Genomic DNA, 20,416 nt, shown 5'->3' on the forward strand with positions numbered 1-20,416 from the left:
CGTCATTTCTACCTGTGTTCTACTTGCTAATTGTATCCATTCATTTACAACCCCAGCATGTGAATAATTCCAAAATGAGAAGTCTACCACTTTAATAATATGACACCAACTTGCACAAATTAACTGAGTACATACAATTAAAACAAGTCATGGTCCATTTAACTGGTAACTGCTGTTTTTGCCTTTAAAAAGAGTTACACTTTGACAGGCTGTAACCTCTGTATTTTAGCTATACTGAATGGACTTCAGATATGTTGTGTTTGTTTCTTTGTTTGTTTGTTTCCAAAGTGAAAAAAGATACATAGCATTTTAATTGATGATATAAATCTTCATATCTTGACAGGTTATTTGCAGATGGGTGAAAGCAAAGGGTCTCTGCTTAGTCCTGTAAGTGTAACACTGAGCAAATGTGTCCAACTGTTCATTTGTGTTTGATCTGTTTCTTCATAGGAGGAAACGACAATACGGACGAAGACGCTGACAAACCCAGCAGGCCCAGCATTGACTCTGGTGAGTTCACAATTTCTCAGCTCTGAAATTATTTCATTTTAATACTCTTTAATGGCACAGTAAAAAAAGTGATGTTTGCAGATGAGTGAAAGCAGAGGGTTTGTGCTCGATCCTCTGAGTGTAACAGTGAGCAAATGTTTCCACCTGTTAATTACTGTGACACTGTTTCTTCATTATACGTCGTTGCCACTGACAGCACTTCCACTGGCATCACTGGCTCTGGCATCACTGGCTCTGGCATCACTGGCTCTGGCAGCGATGACTCAGGTGTGAACTCTTATGCCGGGCTACATGAATTCAGCCCGATAATAAAATGATTTGGTCCATCTTTAGTCTTGTAGTGTGACATCATCAAAGACCAGCGTCGTGCTTCCTAATTAACTCATCGGCTCACCTTTCTCAATCAGGGTTCAAATATCTTGGGGTAAACATCACTCAATCTTTTTCTGTGCTTCTATCTGCTAATTTCACCCCCCTAATGTCTCAAACCAAATCTGACTTTCAGACATGGAACAGTTTGCCTCTGACTTTAACCGGCAGAATAAACACTATCAAAATGACTGTTTTACCAAAGTTTATGTACTTCTTCCAATCAATTCCATTGTTTCTATCAAAGTCATTTTTTCAGTCTTTAAATAAGTTGATTTCTTTCTGCCCTTTTATGTTCCTCCAATGTCTCTTTCTCATTATACAAAAACCCAGTTGGCCTGGTATCAATTCTGACGTCATTTCAATTTCTCTTCTGCCTCAACTTTACGTCCTATAACCTCTAACCATCTATTTCCCGGTCCTTTAGACTCTCCCTTTTCTTTATGGAAATTCAAAGGAATCATCTCCTTTTGTGATTTATATCAGAATAACATATTTCCTACTTTTCTATCCCTTTCAAATAAATTTGACTTGCCACGTTCACATCTCTTCAGATATTTTCAGATACGTCACTGTGTAACCTCTCAGTTCCGCTCTTTCCCTTCTTTACCAACTCTGCTTCCTTGGGAGGAATTACTTAATCTTTCACTCGATCAGAGATCACTTATATCTCAGATTCACTCCTCCATGATGTCATTTAATAACAAATCTGTTGTGAAAGCTAAATCAGCCTGGGAGGAGGAAATAGGTAGTGAGTTATCTGATCAGAATCAGAATCAGAATCAGAAAGACTTTAATGATCCCCGGGGGGAAATTGGGACAAGTTACAGTAGCTCGCTCACAGAACACACATAGCATAAATAAAATAAAAATAAACCGTAGTAAATGCAATATTAAGCAAATAAGCAGAAAAAACACAACATAGCATAGAATAACTAGTAAATGCGATAGAAGCAAAAAGCAAAAAATAAGTAGAATGTCTAGTAGCAAAATACAAATACGTAGAGTAAGTATAGTATACATTCCGTGTCAATTATCATTATTGCACGTGACATATTGCGCATATTGCACATATTGCACGTGATTTATATTAAGTCGGCTTGCCCTATACGTTACACGTGGCTCAGCCAGGCACAGTTAACCTATCGGCTGGCTCTTTTAAGAGAGGCATTAAATAGACCAATGGCCACAGGCAGGAATGATTTCCTGTGCCTCTCCGTATTGCATCTAGGTGGAATCAGTCTCTCACTGAACGTACTCCTGTGTTTGACTAGCACGTTGTGGAGTGGGTGCGAGTCATTGTTCATGATGGAGCGTAGCCTGGACAACGTTCTCTTCTCTGACACCGCAGTCAGAGAGCCCAGATCCAGCCCCACAATGTCCCTGGCCTTACGGATCAGTTTGTTGAGTCTGTTGGCATCCGCTGCCTTCAGCCTGCTGCCCCAGCACACAATAGCATACAGGAAGGCACTAGCCACTACCGACTCGTAGAACATCCTCAGCATGGTCCGGCAGACGTTGAAGGACCTCAGCCGTCTCAGAAAGTAGAGACGGCTTTGCCCCTTCTTGTAGAGTGCATCAGAGTTCTTAGCCCAGTCTAGTTTATTGTCAATGTACACTCCAAGGTACTTGTAATCCTCCACTATGTCAACACTGACCCCGTGGATTGAGACAGGGGTCACCGGAGCCTTGACCCTCCTCAGGTCCACCACTAGCTCCTTTGTCTTTGACACGTTGAGCTGCAGGTGGTTCAGCTCACACCATGTGACAAAGTTGGCCACCACATCCCGATACTCATCATCGTCACCATCTTTGATACATCCCACTATCGCGGAGTCGTCAGAGAACTTCTGAAGGTGGCAAGACTCTGTCTGGTAGGTGAAGTCCGTGGTGTAGATGGTGAAGAAGAAGGGAGAGAAGACCGTCCCCTGTGGTGCTCCCGTATTGCTGACCACTCTGTCTGACACACAGTTCTTCAGGCGCACATACTGTGGTCTGCCAGACAGGTAGTCCACAATCCAGGCCACCAGGGGGGCATCCACTCGCATCGCTGTCAGCTTCTCACCCAGTAGAGCCGGCCTGATGGTGTTGAAAGCACTGGAGAAGTCAAAGAACATGACTCTCACAGTGCTGGCCGGGTTGTCAAGGTGGGCGTAGGCGCGGTTGGTAAGGTAGATGACCGCATCCTCCACTCCCAGTCGGGGCTGGTAGGCGAACTGGAGGGGGTCAAGGGATGGTTTGACCATAGGCCTGAGCTGCTCCAGGACGAGTTTCTCCAGGGTCTTCATGATGTGGGACGTCAAAGCTACCGGCCTGTAGTCATTGGAGCCACTGGGTCTTGGCTTTTTCGGTACAGGAACGATACAGGACATTTTCCACATCACGGGGACCTTTTGGAGACTCAGGCTCTTGTTGAAGATCAGCTGTAGTACATCACACAGCTGGGGGGCACAGGCTTTGAGCACCATGGGACTGACGCCATCCGGGCCGGCTGCTTTCCTTGTGTGTAGTCTCAACAGCTGATTCTTCACCTGGTCAGCTGTGATGGTCAGCGTGGGTGGGGGGGGGAGTGGCATCATCAGCTCTGAGGCCCATCGGGGGGGGAGGGGGGGTGTGACCTCGTCACTGGGAGACGGGGTATGGCCTGGAGGGTGAGGGGGGGGGGGGAGGTGGGCTATCAGCCGTGGCCAGAGGGAGAGAGGGGGGGGGGGAGAGCCGTGTAGCGGGGGCTGCTGTTTGTATACTGCAGTCAGGGGAGTCGGGGGAGGGGGCCCCCGGGCCAGCCGTATCAAATCTGTTGAAAAACAAATTCAATTTGTTGGCCCGATCAACCCCCCCCTCCACCCCCCCCCCCCAATCAACTGCTGGAGCAGTTGATTGGGTTAGTTCTACAATGATGTAGATGTGTCCCCTGGTAAGCCTCAAGGATAGAATGGCTAGGTTACAGTTTGCAAAAAAGTAGCCTAGATGGAAAAAAAAGTTTGATGGACAGATGAGACAAAGATGAGATAGGAACATGTGGAGCAAAAAGGAACAGCTCATGATCCATGCATACCACCTCATCTGTCAAACATGGTGGAGGTGGTGTTATGACTTGGACATGTATGACTCCACTGAACCTGGCTCACTTGTGTTTATTAGTGGATGGTATTGTCGGTCGGTCGGTTCACCACCTTTGGTCACATGTCCCACAGGAAGTTAGACAGCAGACTCTCAAGTAGGAGTTTTGCTTCCAGAAAATTCTTGTTGTTGATGTCAGTGCTGGCAGCAGCAACAGGATGTATACAGAAACATCTCGTCTGCTCAGATCCAAGTGAACGCATCAAAACAAAATGGACGATGCTTCACCACTCAGCTGGACAATGATCCCAAAAATAGAGTTCTTGACTGGCCAAGTCAATCAATCACCAGAGCACAATGAGAATGAGCTTTTAGCTTTCTGAAGAGCAGAGTGAAGGCAAAAAGCCCCAGAAACAAGATGGCTGCAGTACAGAGCTGGCAGAGTATCATCTGAAGTCTGTGGGTTTCAGACTTCAGCCAGTCACTGATCGGAAAAGATATGCAACCAAATATTACAACTTCATGATAACTATAGTTAACTTTGTGTTAATTACTTTTGCTCCTTTAAAATGGGGCATTATATACAAAGGGCTTTCGTCACTTCCTACACAGGTCACCTGATATGAACGTAATTAGACTCAAAGCTGTCAGTCATGAGCTGACATTGTTTAATAATAGTGTCCTGGAGTACCGAGCCAAAACAACAGACAATGTGCCACTGTCCAAATACTTGGACTGCACTGTGTAGATAGAGTAAAATCAAATACTTATGGACTGCACTGTGTAGATAGAGTAAAATCAAATACTTATGGACTACACTGTGTATCAGAGGTTCTCAAATGTTTTTCAGCCAAGGACCCCTTACAAGATAGAAAATATACTGGGGACCCCCTCATTCTGATTTGTGATTTTGGGTTCAGCATAATTGTTTCAATGGTAATGTGCTTGACTTTTAAATTGATAGGTTTGTTAGATTAAAATGTAATCCATGAACCATTTTAGATTTAAAGCATAGCATATTTTCATTGAACGATGAAGCTTTTGCAAAAAAAAAAAGTTTTTATTTTTATTTTCCTGAAAACTTTTCACGGACACACTGGCAAAGTGCCACGGAGCCCTGGGGGTCCCCGGACCCCCATTTGAGAACCACTGGTGTAGATAGAGTCAAATCAAAGCACTGAAGTTTGTTTGTTTGTTTGATTCACAGGGAAAGGAAAGGATGAGAAGGATCCACTAACGGGTAACAGCATTTCTACCTATGTCCCACTTTAACTGCTATTTTTATCCATTCATTCATAACTACAGCATGTGAAGTACAGTACATGACATTAAAATAACTGATGCTCCTTTTATGGAATAACTGGTGCCTGAAGCTTTTGCCTGAGGAATGAACACTTTGACAGGCTGTAACCTCTGTATTTTAGTTAAAGGGATACGCCTACTTTTCAGGAGTTTCTCTCATTTGCCATAACCCCCATATAATACATAACATGATACACAATGCCTTTACCCTCACTGTCCACGCAGTTTACAGTGAGCTACAGTCATCAAGTTAGTATCGCCATAGGATGGAGGCTAATGGTACAGCTGTTCAAAATCACCAAAAACACACATCTCACAGTGCCAAAATACATGTTGTGTTTCGGGTACTCACCACGAGATGAAATATTAATCCAAAATGCAGAGAATCGCTCTTTTTTGAAGGAAAAGAGATACACCGGAAATATGACTTTGACCCATCTAAAATCATGTGACTCATGTCACATATTTACATTACAGCCCCGAGCCAAGTAGCCTACAACGACGTTGGGCTCCACTAGTGTTGTCACGGTTTTCGGTACTTCGGTACTTAGTCGGTACTACATTGCTACGGTACTGAACGGTACCTGTTTTTCATGGTACCGAGGGTACCGAGTTTACTATTTAGTTTGCCACCATTGCTTTAACTCCAGGCGACTGAGGCGAGTTTATTTGAGTGCTGGCAATGAACACCAAAACATGGACACAGCCGTCAGCTAACGTTAGCCTGTCTGCCTGAGCAACACACATACATACTGCGCATACAGCCCCGCGCACTTCCGGGACTACGGTGTCCCCGAACGTCCACACGTAATCGCGAACAGTCATTCACAGCTTGTTGACACGAGCAGTGCGCACAGTGCGGCGAAGAGAATGGCTAGTGGAACTACAGCAGGAGCGGCTGCTCCGATTCCAACAACTCAACTTGTAGAGAAGAAGAATGCAAAGAGTTGCATTTGGAAATATTTCGTATTCAAGGCAAATGCAGATGGTGTTATCATCAGTCCCCAAAACCCCATCTGCAAAAAAAAGGGTAACACATCCAGTCTCGCCAAGCACCTGAAAGACAGGCACCCAGACCTGTTCAAAGAATTCAAGGTGGGTTAATTATTTCAAACGGTGTAAAATAACACGTTTACCAACATATCAAATGGACCTTATCCTGTCACATTAGTTTTTGAGATAGCTGGCAATGCATTGTGTAACCAAAAAACGTTTGGCTAACGTTAACGTGTTTTGTAATGGAATCGTTATGGGACACTGCTAATACCTGGCACAGCGTTAGCTAGCATAGTGTAGCACGTGTGCAATGCAATGTTTGTAATGGAAGGGAGCGTACCTATGTTCCCCGGGTTCTATGTTCCCCGCTCCTGCTAAAAAGGGTTCTATGTTCCCCGCTCCCGAAAAAGGGTCCTATGTTCCCCGCTCCCGAAAAAGGGTCCTATGTTCCCCGGGTCCTATGTTCCCCGCTCGTATGCGTAAAGTCGGCGAGTAGCGCACCGCCGCACGCCTCCACAACCATCCTTCACTTCACCCCCAGCACCCCACACCCACTGCCCAGAGACAGCGCACCTTTTTCAGCGTGACTCCATACTACAGTGCACTGCCTCGGGTCTCTGGCTCTCTCTGGCTCATCTTGAAAATATGGGGTTCGGCTTGCAAAAGTTCCAGTTTCAGAGCCGCATTTAAATGAGAAATAAATACACAATTTAACTTTGAAACAACACTATTTATTGTGTTTATTGCGTATTTTCAGGGGATATGGATGTTTCTGATGCGCTATGGCGCAGTAGGCTATGCCTCATGTTTTCCTGGCACAATGCCACGATAAGAAAGTTTTTCCTAGCAATTTGTAACATTTATACAGAGGCTAGAGAAGCATATGTCGGCCACGTAGTGATATAACACTTATTATTTCGCTTTCTTTTTTCTTCGCCCATTATGCTTGCGAAGTAGCCTGTGGGAAGTAGCCTGTTGCAGAGGAAAGCGAAATTAAACAATTTATTTGAATGGCTTTATAGAACTTGTGCATGTCTGTGGGTTATATAGGCAGAGGTGATTTGTGCTGCGTGAATGTTGCAAATATTGATCTCTCTCTCTCTCTCTCTCTCTCTCTCTCTCTCTCTCTCTCTCTCTCTCTCTCTCTGAAAAATGTAATATTATGGATAGCATGTTGCTGCTCCTGCTGCTGAATGTGTGCATATATCTGAGCCTATAGACTTGAGCTTTCCCTCATGCAGTCTGTCAATGAAGTCTCACAACCTCGAGATATTGTGGTTTGCACTCGCCGACTTTACGCATACGAACGGGGAACATAGGACCCGGGGAACATAGGACCCTTTTTCGGGAGCGGGGAACATAGGACCCGGGGAACATAGAACCCTTTTTAGCAGGAGCGGGGAACATAGAACCCGGGGAACATAGGCATGACCCCGTAATGGAATCATTATGGGACACGGCTAATAGCCAAACTTAGCCATAGTTCCATAATGATTCCATTACAAACATTGCATTGCACACGTGCTACACTATGCTAGCTAACGCTGTGCCAGGTATTAGCCGTGTCCCATAAATATTCCATTACAAAACACGTTAACGTTAACGTTAGCCAAACCTTTTTTGGTTACACAATGCATTGCCAGCTATCTCAAAAACTAATGTGACAGGATAAGGTCTGTTTGATATGTTGTTAAACGTGTTATTTTACACCGTTTGAAAGAATTAACCCACCTTGAATTCTTTGAACAGGTCTGGATGCCTGTCTTTCAGGTGCTTGGCGAGATTGGATGTGTTACCCTTGCCATAAAAAGTTGAATGTAGGCTAAGTAAGCAGAAGCACAATATTGTTTTTGTTTTAAATACTTGAGGGCTACATGCCACTGGTGTTGCACTGTCTGCACTCACTGCCATAGCCTACAGAGTTGAATGTAAGAAGTAAGCAGAAGCACATTGTTTTGTTTTAAAGTTGAAGGCTACATGCCATTTGTTCATTGGAAATGTTGCATACTTTAATAAAGGAGAATATGTTGAAGAAATATCAGTCTGGTTTTTTTACCGTGGTACCGAAATTGGTACCAAGTACCGTGGAAATTCACTAGTACCGGTACCGACTACTGAATTATTGGTACCGTGACATCACTAGGCTCCACTACAACAGCATTTAATGTCAGAAGGCTAAATTAGCAACAGGCGACACTGGAACTAGAGACGGGTCATGAGTTACATGATTTTAGATGGGTCAAAGTCATATCTACCATGTATCTTGTGCATTCTGTGGCCGGTCGAGTTGTTGTCATGTCATCATGGTGTCTTTGTGTCATTAATAATCTAGATTAATTTGGTTATTTTTCTATGGGTGGCTTGTGTTTTCCCCCTAAAAAAAGGAGAGACCATGCGCCGCCTACAAAATAACGTATTGCCGATCTATCGTATGCTTGGCATTCAAGTGGTCATGTCGTGAACATGCGCAGTTAGAAGCCACCGAGGCTAACAATGTAGCTACCACTAGCTAGCGAGCGACTAACTACGTTAATGCAGGAAATGCAAAGGCATGATGACCGAGGAAACAAGATGAGACTGTTGAGAATATCAACATGTTTGTTCCTCAGACATATAAATGACTATGAAAAGATCTATACAGCTAAAAATGTCTACCGTATTTCCCCAAATAATAGCCCGGCAGCAAATACGCGCCGGGCCCCTAATAGCCGCCGGGGGTCTGACCCCATTTTGCGTATTAAACGCCGGTCCGAGTAAACGCCGGGGCCATTATTTGCATTTTCTTAAGGTAACCCCGAAATTACTACGTTGCTGACAGCACTTGAAGGCAACACCAGTGTCGCGCAATACATGAAACAGCACGGAGAAACACGTGAAAGAAAACGCTAATCGACGGAGCTCAACTTACGTTACCAAAAGCAATGCAGGGAAATTGATGGCATGGAAGCATTTCCACGATGTTTGGATTATGTAAAGAGTTCTGTTGACAACGGCTACCGCGGTCTTCACTTGAACTGAAGTCCCAGATGAGCTCAAGAGATAGTGGCTATTGGAAATAGACACGTCAATGGTAAGACTGAAATTGTGTTATATTTATACCGATTACGTGCGTAATGATTGTGTGTGACTATGTTTAATCAGCACCCGCCGTGGTGTGTGTAGTGTTTTTGCAAGCTGTTGTAGTGTTGACAACACTGTGTTGTGTTTGGGATGTGGCTATGTTCAGACTGGTCGTAGCCTATTTGCTGGTGTTGATAGAATTGCGTCGGTCAACGTCATCTTATTTGCAAGTGATTGTTGCAGTGCAGTGTGTGTGTGTGTGTGTGTGTGTGTGTGTGTGTGTGTGTGTGTGTGGGCGCTACAGGGTAGGTAGCCACGGCTGATTGCTGATTTTTGGTATCCTCCAATAAGGTGTGTGGGCTGACGGTGGCAGTTGATGGGAGTGAGGACCTTTGCACTAAAAAACATGCTGGAGAGGAACTGTCACCGAATAATGGCCTGGTGCAGGTCAGTGCAAAAATAAATAAACGCCTGCAGCAAATACCCGCCTGGTTCTTTTAAACGCCTGGGGTCCAAATCGATTTTGCGTATTAAACGCCCGGGCTACTATTTGGGGAAATACGGTATTTACTTTCCATCCATTTTGTGAAAACGTCACAGACACGTCACAAGTCGTGAGCTTTGAAGCTTTCAGAAAGATTCCACATACCAAGTCGTGAACACATGAGGGGGCCGTTCAAGTGGATTTATGTCGGTAAACACGAGCCCACTTGAATGCAGCATTGGACCGACCCAGTCTGCTCAGCCAGGAAGGATGACATCACTGATGACATCATCACTGATAACATCACTGATGGCATCATTGCTTGAGTGTCATCACATCATTAGGGAATAATTAGGGCAATTACCTAATTAAAAAATCTGTCTCCGTCAGGTCACCCGCACGGGTGCTCTTTACACTCTGCTCACTCACTCTGCTACTAGGTAGCACATTGATTAATCATTTTATGTATGCTGATGATCTTGCCATTGTCTCCCCCAGTAGTGCGGGGTTTCAACAGCTACTTAACATCTGTTCTGAATATGGTATTATGTTTGATGTGAAATATAATGCCAAAAAGAGTGTGGTTCTGATCTGCCGGTCGAAAGGGGATCAGAAACTTAATTTCCCCGTATTTTATTTGTCAGGACAGATAATCTCTGTGGCCAGCAACTGCAAATATCTGGGACACATCATTGATGACAAGATGCAGGATGACTCTGATATGCTTAGACAGCGTCGTATGCTATATGCGCAAGCTACCATGTTAGTCAGGAAATTTCATTTCTGTTCAATGGAGGTGAAGGTGAACCTGTTCAGAGCCTACTGCACCCCTCTCTACACTGCCCCCTTATGGGTTAACTACAAAAGTGAGAGTTTACGTAAACTTAAGGTAGCTTATAACGACGCCCTCAGGATTCTCCTGAAGGAGCCTAGGGGGGGTAGTGCAAGTCAGCTGTTCTGTACTAATGGCTTGACAACCTTCCAGGCTCTACTGAGAAACCTCATGCACAGTTTTAAATGTAGACTTGATGGGTCACTTAACACCTTAAGTGCCATAGCCGAAATAATTCGTCTTACATAATCCAACGCTTAAGTGCCAGAGCCGAGTTTACTCGTCTTACATAAACATTTTTTTTTTTTTGACGGTGGGACATCAATCAACAACTTTTACATCTTCGAGATCACTATTGGAGCAAGATAATGTGTATAATCTATTTTACCGACCCACTAAGTGTTGACAGTGCTCCCCCAGACGACCGAAATCAAAGAAAAAACTGCCGCGGGACCAAGCCGTTCAAGGAAATGCCGTGGCGATTTTACAGTAAAATCCATTCCAGACTTGTCTTGCCTGAGAGCGGCCGCGCACCGGCAGCAGCACACAGAGAGCGGAGAGCGATTTGCAAAATAGATCATAGGTGAAACACACTTTGAAACACCTCAGAAAGGCCAGAATCAACATCTGCCCATCGCCCACGCATTCCCCGGCCCATCTTGACTCGCACAAGGAGCGTCTGCACGCAGGCAAGCAGGCAGGCAGGCACACAGGCAGGCAGCAGCAAAAGCGCTTCTGACAAGCCCGCTGTACAGCCAGGAGGAAGGAGGAGAAGACACACGGAGGGAGGAGTTTGAATGAGAGGGGTGTCTCCTGTTGTTATGGAGGAAATTACTGTTCAAAACTATTGTTTAGAATGTCTGACGGTCTTACTGATGCCAAAAATGAATGGTTAAAGTGACTGTTTCACAAAAAGCCATTTATCTCTGAATAAATTTCCAGACGCTGAAACCATGCTGTACTCAACGGCTAATATCTACATAACTACTAACTCTGCAAACTAACTCTTTTAGACAGAGAAAGCACACATTCTATTAGTTATTTTTAGATGATTGGTGTTCATGAATTCTTAACAGAAAAGAATCCTCGGCTGTTTCTAAAATGAGCCAGAATCGTCAAAAACACCCCTGGCACAACTTACCTACAGGAATGAAAACATGGCTGGCATTCAATGTGTTAATGAGGTAATTATGGTGTTGGTTAATCCAAGCTACAGCTCTGTTCGTTACCACTCTCATATATGATCACACTGGTACAAGTGCCTCTTATGACTCTTGGCTGTGTGGGGTTGTACCCTACGGTCAGTCCTTAAGTATGCACAATGTAAGTTTTACTAACTTTTTATTGGTGGGGTGGTGCCCCATGGTCAGTCCCTGTGTATGCACAAGTTAGGTTTCCACAAATATTGTTTGTTGGCAATCTTATATGATGACGACCTAATGATGGACCTGTTTTTAGCTTTAAAATGTTGTTATTTATATACATGTCCTGTTTTGTACCTTTTGGCCTTTGGCTGCAATAAAGTTTGATTGACTCACAAACGGATGCTTCTCATTCTTATAGTTGGCAGATAGTTATTTTAATCTTTCCAGTGTGTATGTGGAAAATAATGCCTTTGTCCCCCTGCAGGCCGCAGAACAGACTGTGACCCCAAGCAGAACGGAGCAGTGGAGGTGGAGATGGTCTGAACTGTCTCCAAAATAACATCATCTCCATCTGAGAACACCAAGCTGAGCTGAGCCGTCTGAAAACAAGCAGTGCTGCTGACCTGTGCTTATTAGAATTGAAAGCAGTGTTCTTCAGTGTAAAGACTTTGGGAGACTTTGGCCTGTTGGTCAGTGTGAGAACATAGACACCAAAATTATCCAGCTTCATGTAGGAGATTTTTACACAAAATGATATAAAATACTACTGAAGTAGCAGGGACTACTTTCCCTGTTTCCTGCTCAGGGACTACAGGTGCAAATTAGCTCTTAAGCTAACCCTGGCATATTTACATTGATATTGATGTTGATTAATGTGCACTGTCCCTGATTAAAAAAAGAAAAAAAAATTGGAAGTGAAGGTAGTGGCTGATGGGAGACTCACTGTGTACAGCTCAAAATCACTGCTCAGTGGATGTGGTTTCTCACCTGAAATAGTTCCAAAAATAAACCTGGCAATATTCATCTGTTTTGAATTAGCGATACTTAATATTTATTGGCCATGTAATAATAAATGATATTAATTTGGCATTAAAAGTGCGGATAATGCTAATAGCATACAGTCACTTAATATAGTGGGCTGATTTCGGTGTCCATGTTTTATGTCTATGTAGAGGCAAGTTGACCAACTGGCCAGTTTCCCCCAAAACTCCCAGTATTCCTTTGTCCCATGATGATTCAATTTTGATGAAAGTTTAATTAGTTAAACTGAATGAATTTGAAGACCCAAGTCCTCACAATACTGGACCTTGATTGGCCGACAGCAGCAGCAACCAATCAGGATCAAGTCCATTGTGAGGTGTTTACCAGAGTTAGTCTGAATCTGACTGTAAAAGAAAGGGTGCGCTTTTAAAAATGCAATAACTTAAAGTTGAATCTCCCGAAACATCATTTTTTAACATGTTTGATCCCAAAATAGAGGACATTTTGAATTCCTATAATATGGGGCTCTTAACTCATTGAGTGCCAGCCACTTTTGGAGAACGGACGCTCCCAGTGCTAGAGTTTCAGAGCGTTTTCAGTGATTTCTCGAGGCCCACAGAATATTGTGTGATATTACTATGTAAACACCGAACACGCACAAAGAACGAGGAGACTATTGTATCATCAGCAAAAAAAAGTTTATTGATACCATTTTCCGTTCTTTAGTTATGAGCCGGAGAAGATAGGTTGTTTTCAGCAAAAACAGGCGTTTCAAATTAGAAGCTGAGATATTCCGCCTTTTGTGAAATTAAGCATTTCAAGCACATTCACTGAGTCTGAAGCTAATATTTTCTGATGTAGTGACGTGGTGTAGTTGTGTGGTGCCCTGCGTGCCCCACCCCCCTCTCCCCCCCTCAGCTGCAAACTCCTCCCCACACTAACACACAGCCTCACGCACCCAGCGTCTATTTTCGGAGTGCTCCGTTTTTGTGCGCCGGCTCCCAGCGCGACACGGAAAAGCCAAACCGGACTGCTGAGAATGGTTTGGCCCTTCGGCGTCGGGTGCTGCTTTTCTGGCGGCTAATCGTGTGGAGAAACTATACAGCAGAGACAGAGAGGCTCAGTTGTGGGCGCGGATTGACTGCTGTTCGCAGCCAACGTCAGCTCCAGCCAGAGCAATCTATATGGCTCTGGCTGCAGCATGAGCGGTTTCTCTTTCATCACAGGGCTTTTTCCTGCTGTTTTCCTGACCTTTCTCTAATCTGGAGAGCACTGTCGCCACCTAATGAGTCCGTAAAATAGGTTATACACCTTCAATAGCTACAATATTTGTACAGGAGATGCCTGAGGCTTTGATCCACGTCCCACCGTCAAAAAACGCATTTGACGCCGATCGACGTCATTGGCACTGAACGTTACTATTTACTTTGACGCCGATCGACGTCATTGGCACTCAATGAGTTAAAGGCTGTGCTAATATTGCACTTCAGTTATAGTTCTAATAGACAACCTTCTCATCATGTGTGTAATCTTAGTTTCCTTGTGAAATAGAATATTTGCAGCCTTTAGCTTCTTCCAAATGGAGAAAAACAGTGTAAATCCAGCACCGTGGCTCCTGCGTCACATCACTGGCTTGCTGGGGAAGCTAAGCAGGTCTGGCTGTGGTCAGTCCTTGGATGGGAGACCATCTGGTGCTGGAAGTGGTGTTGGAGGACCAGTAGGAGGTGCTCTTCCCTCTGGTCTCATGAATAGTCTCCCCAATGCTCCTGGGCAGAGACAGGGACTCTGTCCTGTGAATGAGCACCGTCCTTCGGATGAGACGTTAAACCGAGGTCCTGACTCTCTGTGGTCATTAAAGACCCCATCAACACTCTTCACAAGAGTAGGGGTTTAACCCCGGTGCTCTGGCTAAATTCCCACACAGGCCTTCCTTCCATCATGGCCACCTAATCATCCCTCATTACTTAATTAGCACATTCAGTGCTCACCTCTCCATCATCACCACCACACCACACATCACCATTCTGACACAAACTGTCTGCCGTGCATCACTCAGGTGGCTGCTACACATCGGTGGTGGATGAGTTGAGTTCCCCATACACACACACACACTCTGTGTATGGGGACGGCACGGTGGCTCAGTGGTTAACACTGTTGCCTCACAGCAAGAAGGTCCCGGGTTCGAACCCCGGTCCGTCCCAGGTCCTTTCTGTGTGGAGTTTGCATGTTCTCCCCGTGTCCGTGTGGGTTTTCTCCAGGTGCTCCGGTTTCCTCCCACCATCAAAGAAAGACATGTATGTTAGGGTTAATACTCCTGTCAGTGCCCCTGGCCAAGGTACTGGCAAAATAACGAGTTGGTCCCCGGGCGCTGCACAGTGGCTGCCCACTGCTCCTAGTTCTAGGAAGGTTGCTAGTAGAGGATGGGTCAAATGCAGAGGATGAATTTCCCCAAGGGGATAAATAAAGGATAACTTTCTTTTCTTTCTTTCTCTGATATGTAAAGAGGGGCTGTGGCTCAGGAGATAGAGCGGGTCGTCTGGTCCGCATGTCGAAGTGTCCTTGGGCAAGACACTGAACCCAAAATTGCTCCTGATGGTTGTGCCAGCTCCCTGCGTGGCAGCTGGTCGCCTTCGGTGTGTGAATGGGTGAATGTAGGCACATTGTTTACAAAGGTGAATGTAGGCACATTGTTTACAAATTCGCTTTGGATAAAAGCGCTGATGCAGTCCATTTACCGTTTCCATTTAAAGTGCTTTGGGTGCCTTAAAGCACTATATAAATCAAATCTATTATTATTAAAGGTGACACTTTTTATTGAAAAACAATTTAATATTTTTTTTATATTGTACATTTATATTGTATATTTTTTATAAATTTATTTATTTTATAAATGAAATGAAATGAAAAACGGGATGCTGTGTGTGTGTGCGTGCATGTACATATGTGTGTATAGAGCTCAAACCTGGGCAACCTAAATGTGATTAAGTTTGATCAGTATCATTCAGCAACAATATTACACTTTCTAGGCCATGCTTACATTGGATATTGAAGTGATTTATGAGCTCTGGAGACATTGCTCTCCTGTGTGTTTCCACTGGAGCAGGAGGACGTCCTCATAGTCATGTCAGGCACTGTCAGTGCTGTGCAGCCAAGTCCAGTGAGCTCAGTAAGCACTGTCAGTAAACGGAGACAAAACAAACAATACATATCTACTGTATCTAAACTGTGTGAATAGAACAATTATAAATGAGGGAAAGAAAGTGTAATATTTGAGCAGATGTGTGATTTTTCTCATGATTCTTCTCATCCTGATCTTATTGAGCTGAAAGTGATCTTTTTCTAAATGACTTGTTGATGTAGGACTGTAGACATGTTTGAAATGTTTTGAAATTGTGCCATAGTCATTGAACTTTTGTTCAAGATGCCATATTATGTTCAAGATGGCACAGTATGACGTTTTTCATTACTATTATGACCGATCAAATATTAATAAGTTCTCCCTTTTTGGGTATACAGTTGGGATACAATTGAATTGCGTTTAAATGATCCACACAATGAAACAGCCGCCCACGTGTGGTCTGGTGGTCACTTGTGATTGGGGAGATTCCCCTCCTCTAGTCAGGAGTCTCATACATTTGTTTGTGTGTTTGTATAGTGTATAAGTTGTTTTACTGTTTAATTATGTTAACTTACTGTTTAAAGCCTTCAAGGAAATATGTGCCTTCTTTTTCTGTGATGTTAAACTTGAACCATACATGACCTCAATGCATACAACAACTCAATGCTCTGTCAGTGGTCTTTATGAAAAAGGTTGACAATCACTGGTTTAGATTGTAAGGAATTTGATTACAGCAGGAATATGATTGTATAATAAGGTGTTATTTTATGCTCATGGGTTTTAATAAAGCAAAGTATTGCATCATGTGGATTGACGTTTGATTTGATAAACTGAACTGAAGAATTTAGGTAGCTACTTAATCCCCAAGGGGCAAATTCCTCTGTTACAGCAGCAACAACATACAAATAGACAGAATATAGCCTACTGCATAGATGGCTTGCCCGCAGCTCGGCTGCTGCGTGGCCAATGAGACAGCATCACTGATGATGTCAGATTTATGACATCACTGATGATGTCACAGTGGTATTTATGACATCACTGATGATGTCACAGTGGGATTTAGCCTACAGAATATAGCCTACTGCATAGATAGATAATAAAATATGAATAGAACTAAAAATAAGAAATATGCGTAGCAGTGAATATAAATTAGTGACATAATTGGTCTATTCAAGTCTTACCTACAAATACAGTATAAAATGGTCAATGTAATCTCTTATAACTATTACTACTATACTCTAATAGTGCTATAATACTAATAGTATTACTACCACTACTTACTCAGATACTGATATACGAGGGATCAGCCGAGCAGCATTTTGGTGAACAAACCGCGTCACTGGGTGGCAATGGCAATGGAAACACTATGTGGTTTTAGTCCAGGCTTTTACTGTACATGGTTTTATCTGGCAGTTACGTGGTTTTAGGTCTGGCCGTTACATGGTTTTATCAGGCTGTTAGGTGGTTTTAGGTCTGGCTGTTAACCTTCAAAATAAAAGCCCAAAACTCACACCTAGACCTTCATAATAAAAGCCCAAAACACACACAGACCTCTTACACACACAACACAACTCTGGGCCGGAGTTCCACCAAACTGCCTGATAGCCTGATAATCTAGTTATAAATAAAAGGCCATAAACGTCTCATTCTGATATCAGTATATCAGGGAGGAAACTGGAGTGCCCGGAGGAAACCCTGCACACGAACACAGGGAGAACATGCAAACTCCATACAGGGAGGACCTGGGAAGGACCGGGGTTTGAACCCAGGAACTTCTTACTGTGAGGCAGCAGCGATAACCACTGATGCCTTGGGCACACATATCATGTCACGTGGCCCAAAATTACCAATTTGGACTGTATTCTCAATCTTTTGAAAGTAATGGCCGACAACGCCACCTAGAATTTGCCAAGAGCCTAGGACTCCGTAAAAAGGCTACACAGGTTCTTTACACCAGGGTTGAGCAGAATTAAAATACTAAAACCAAGGGTAGAAAAAGTAACAATGTTTATTGATTAAAATGTGCCCCAAACCCAGCCCAGTCCATCCACGTCCTTGCGTCCACCGGTCTGAGGTAGTCCTGTTTCCCACTCTGGTCCATCCTTAGGGGGACCAGAACACAGGAGTCAACCACCAATGGCCCAGAGTACTCAGGCCCGGAGTCAAAAGTCAAACTGCCAGGGCCCGTAGGCCTACATGGTGTGGAGCGGCTTTCTACCCCGGTGATGCGCGCGCATTTATGAGATGACGTTGCACAGAAACCCGTCTACAAACTCTGCCAGGTAATTGGGGTGCGGTATAGAGGCGTGGTTAGAGTGGTTAAGGCGTGGCCTGCTCCTGAACCTAAATTAACATTCATTAACTTCCATGTTTTCTAATAGCCTACATAATTACATCAATCACCAACATACTTTTCAAACAGATTTTATTGCATTTGTTTACCCCTAAAATAACATTTTACATCAGTAATGGAGCTACAACACTGATCAGATCCAATTGTATATAGGCTATCTATAAATCCATCTATATATAGATGATATATTATTATAAGATATCAAATTAGATCATATAATACAATTAAGAGAATAGCCTATATGATTGATAATATAAAATGATATTTAGGTGATTGATTAAAAGACGCAACAACATTGGGTTAAACAGGGGTAAGTAGCCTATTTATTTTTGGGGTAAAAAATATCTTAAAATCAAACACGTAGCTCTATTTGATTTTAAGGTGTAGCCTACACCAACGCACAACATCATCCTGCAATGAAATATGTTTGACAAGTATCCTTCATACTTTTGCCACTAACAGCTACAGCGAACAGGCTCGTCATGCTTTTCCGTGCTGGCCCTATGCTAGGTTTCGACCTAGCCTTGTTTGTAATCAATTCAGCCCAGTGAAAATCAATGAGGCACTGCTAAGCCAATCTGCAGCATTAGAACAGCATGGCAGGCCTCATCATGAACATGTTTTAGATGGCAGGTTCAATTAAACATAGAACAGATTCAACCTTGTCAGTTTACATCAAAGCACTGTGCAAAGAAGCTGTGCATTTAAATGCCTGTAGTAACCAAGCCCTTTATTGTTGTTATTAACCTGTGGTTTATGGTGACCATCTTGACTGGCTTGATAGTAGTTTGTTATGAATCCTAAAAGAGGTCTTGAACATTGGGTTCTGCCTTTTCATAACAATGTTTTTGCCTTTACACAATAGATTATATTACATTATTATTCCTTGTGTACATGATTATATAATGTAATGTAATGTAATGTAATGTAATGTAATGTTTACTCAAAGCAATAAATTCCCCTCACTCACATTTCAAACTGACAGCAGACCAGCTGACAGAACAGATGCTTCCTGTCTGTCTGTCTGTCTGTCTGTCTGTCTGTCTGTCTGTATCTCTTGCTCTGTTTCTCTCCACCCTCAGGGTTCATCATTTCATGAGCGTGGAGCCGTGGACTGAAGTGAGCAGGAATTTTCTCTGTGTGCCTCCCGGAGGCCTGAGAATTTGTTTTTCCAAATGTCAACAAGAGTGAATTTTACATATATTTGATTTAGAGTGCAGTTTCCCATGGATATTTATTCAATTTGTGTGACATCGCTTCAATTTGTGTATTTTATCGATTTTGAATGACAGCTTTTATTTTGAAAAATCCTGACAGGAAGTCAGAAATTCCTGCTCACTTCACACTGGCCATCATTTCCTTGTTCGGTGTGGCGCAGATTATTTTCTCTCTCTCTCCACCCTCTGTGTTCATCATTTCCTGGTTCATCGGTTCGGTGTGGTGCAGATTATTCTCTCCTTCTAAAGGTATTGTAACAGCAGTTTACTGACAATTTTACTCTAGCCTACTGACTATTTAATGAGACTGTTAGCACTTAACCTATCATTAGCTTATTACATTTTAGACTAAAAAGAGGAACTCTCAGCTGTTAAAGTTTTGTCTGTGTTAAAACCCCCAAATTCAAAACAACTCAATGCTCTTTTTCAACATGTTAGTTTTAGTGGTGCTAATGTTCAAATCGTCTAAAAGTAGAAGGACTTAGTAGTTAGTTGTGTTGCTTTCTTTTGAGGGGAAAACTGCAACAACTTCCTTCAACTTACTGCTACAACTTACTACCACTTACTAATTATTACTACAACCTTCCTACTACTTGGATGCTTTTGACAATTCATGAGCAAAAACACAAGATGCTTCATCAACAATATTGTGGAAACTATAGTTTAAAGTTATAATCCATAAGATTTTCATGTAAATAAATGTCTGTTAGTGTTAACTAAGTCACTATAGTGAGTTAACACTGAGCCCATTGATGGAAGCCTTTACATTTCCAGTATTGCAGCAGTTATGGACTTTGTGTCTGTGGTGACACAGGGTGGGCGGGGCTAACACAATATGAGGGATCAGCGAGCAGCATTTTGGTAAACAAACCACGTCACTGGGTGGCAACGGCAATGGAACCCATGGAGGCCGAGTTTGAGCGTCTGACTCTAGCCGGTAGGGCTGTGAATCTTCACTGGCCTCACGATTTGATTCGATTATGATTCAG

At 43.3% G+C, this 20,416-nt stretch overlaps 3 protein-coding genes and 1 long non-coding RNA gene across 5 annotated transcripts in view; all 4 read left to right on the plus strand.

Moving 5' to 3' along the window:
* Positions 1-20,416, plus strand: part of LOC310785519 (class I histocompatibility antigen, F10 alpha chain-like) — a 370,829-nt gene that overhangs the window by 228,873 nt on the left and 121,540 nt on the right. The gene's annotated exons all lie outside the window — the stretch shown is intronic.
* Positions 1-20,416, plus strand: part of LOC310785523 (popy class I histocompatibility antigen, alpha chain E-like) — a 201,396-nt gene that overhangs the window by 73,770 nt on the left and 107,210 nt on the right. Inside the window, exon 10 of one of the 2 annotated variants that reach the window (XM_083646640.1) lies at positions 12,243-16,652. The exons of the other annotated variant lie outside the window; for it this stretch is intronic. Coding sequence (XP_083502766.1) covers positions 12,243-12,301 — 59 coding nt within the window. The 3' untranslated portion in view covers positions 12,302-16,652. Of the gene's footprint in view, positions 1-12,242; positions 16,653-20,416 lie in introns of those variants that run through there. 2 annotated transcript variants of the gene reach the window in all.
* LOC310785517 (patr class I histocompatibility antigen, alpha chain E-like) overlaps positions 1-20,416 on the plus strand; it is a 358,851-nt gene that overhangs the window by 40,312 nt on the left and 298,123 nt on the right. The window lies entirely within an intron of this gene.
* LOC310785527 overlaps positions 19,590-20,416 on the plus strand; it is a 32,954-nt gene continuing 32,127 nt past the window's right edge. The window contains exon 1 of the long non-coding RNA XR_014553179.1: positions 19,590-19,676. This is a non-coding gene — a long non-coding RNA (uncharacterized lncRNA). The remainder of the gene's footprint in view (positions 19,677-20,416) is intronic.

The sequence above is a fragment of the Poromitra crassiceps genome, assembly GCF_964638095.1.
Source record: "Poromitra crassiceps genome assembly, chromosome: 11".
NCBI lineage: Eukaryota > Metazoa > Chordata > Actinopteri > Beryciformes > Melamphaidae > Poromitra > Poromitra crassiceps.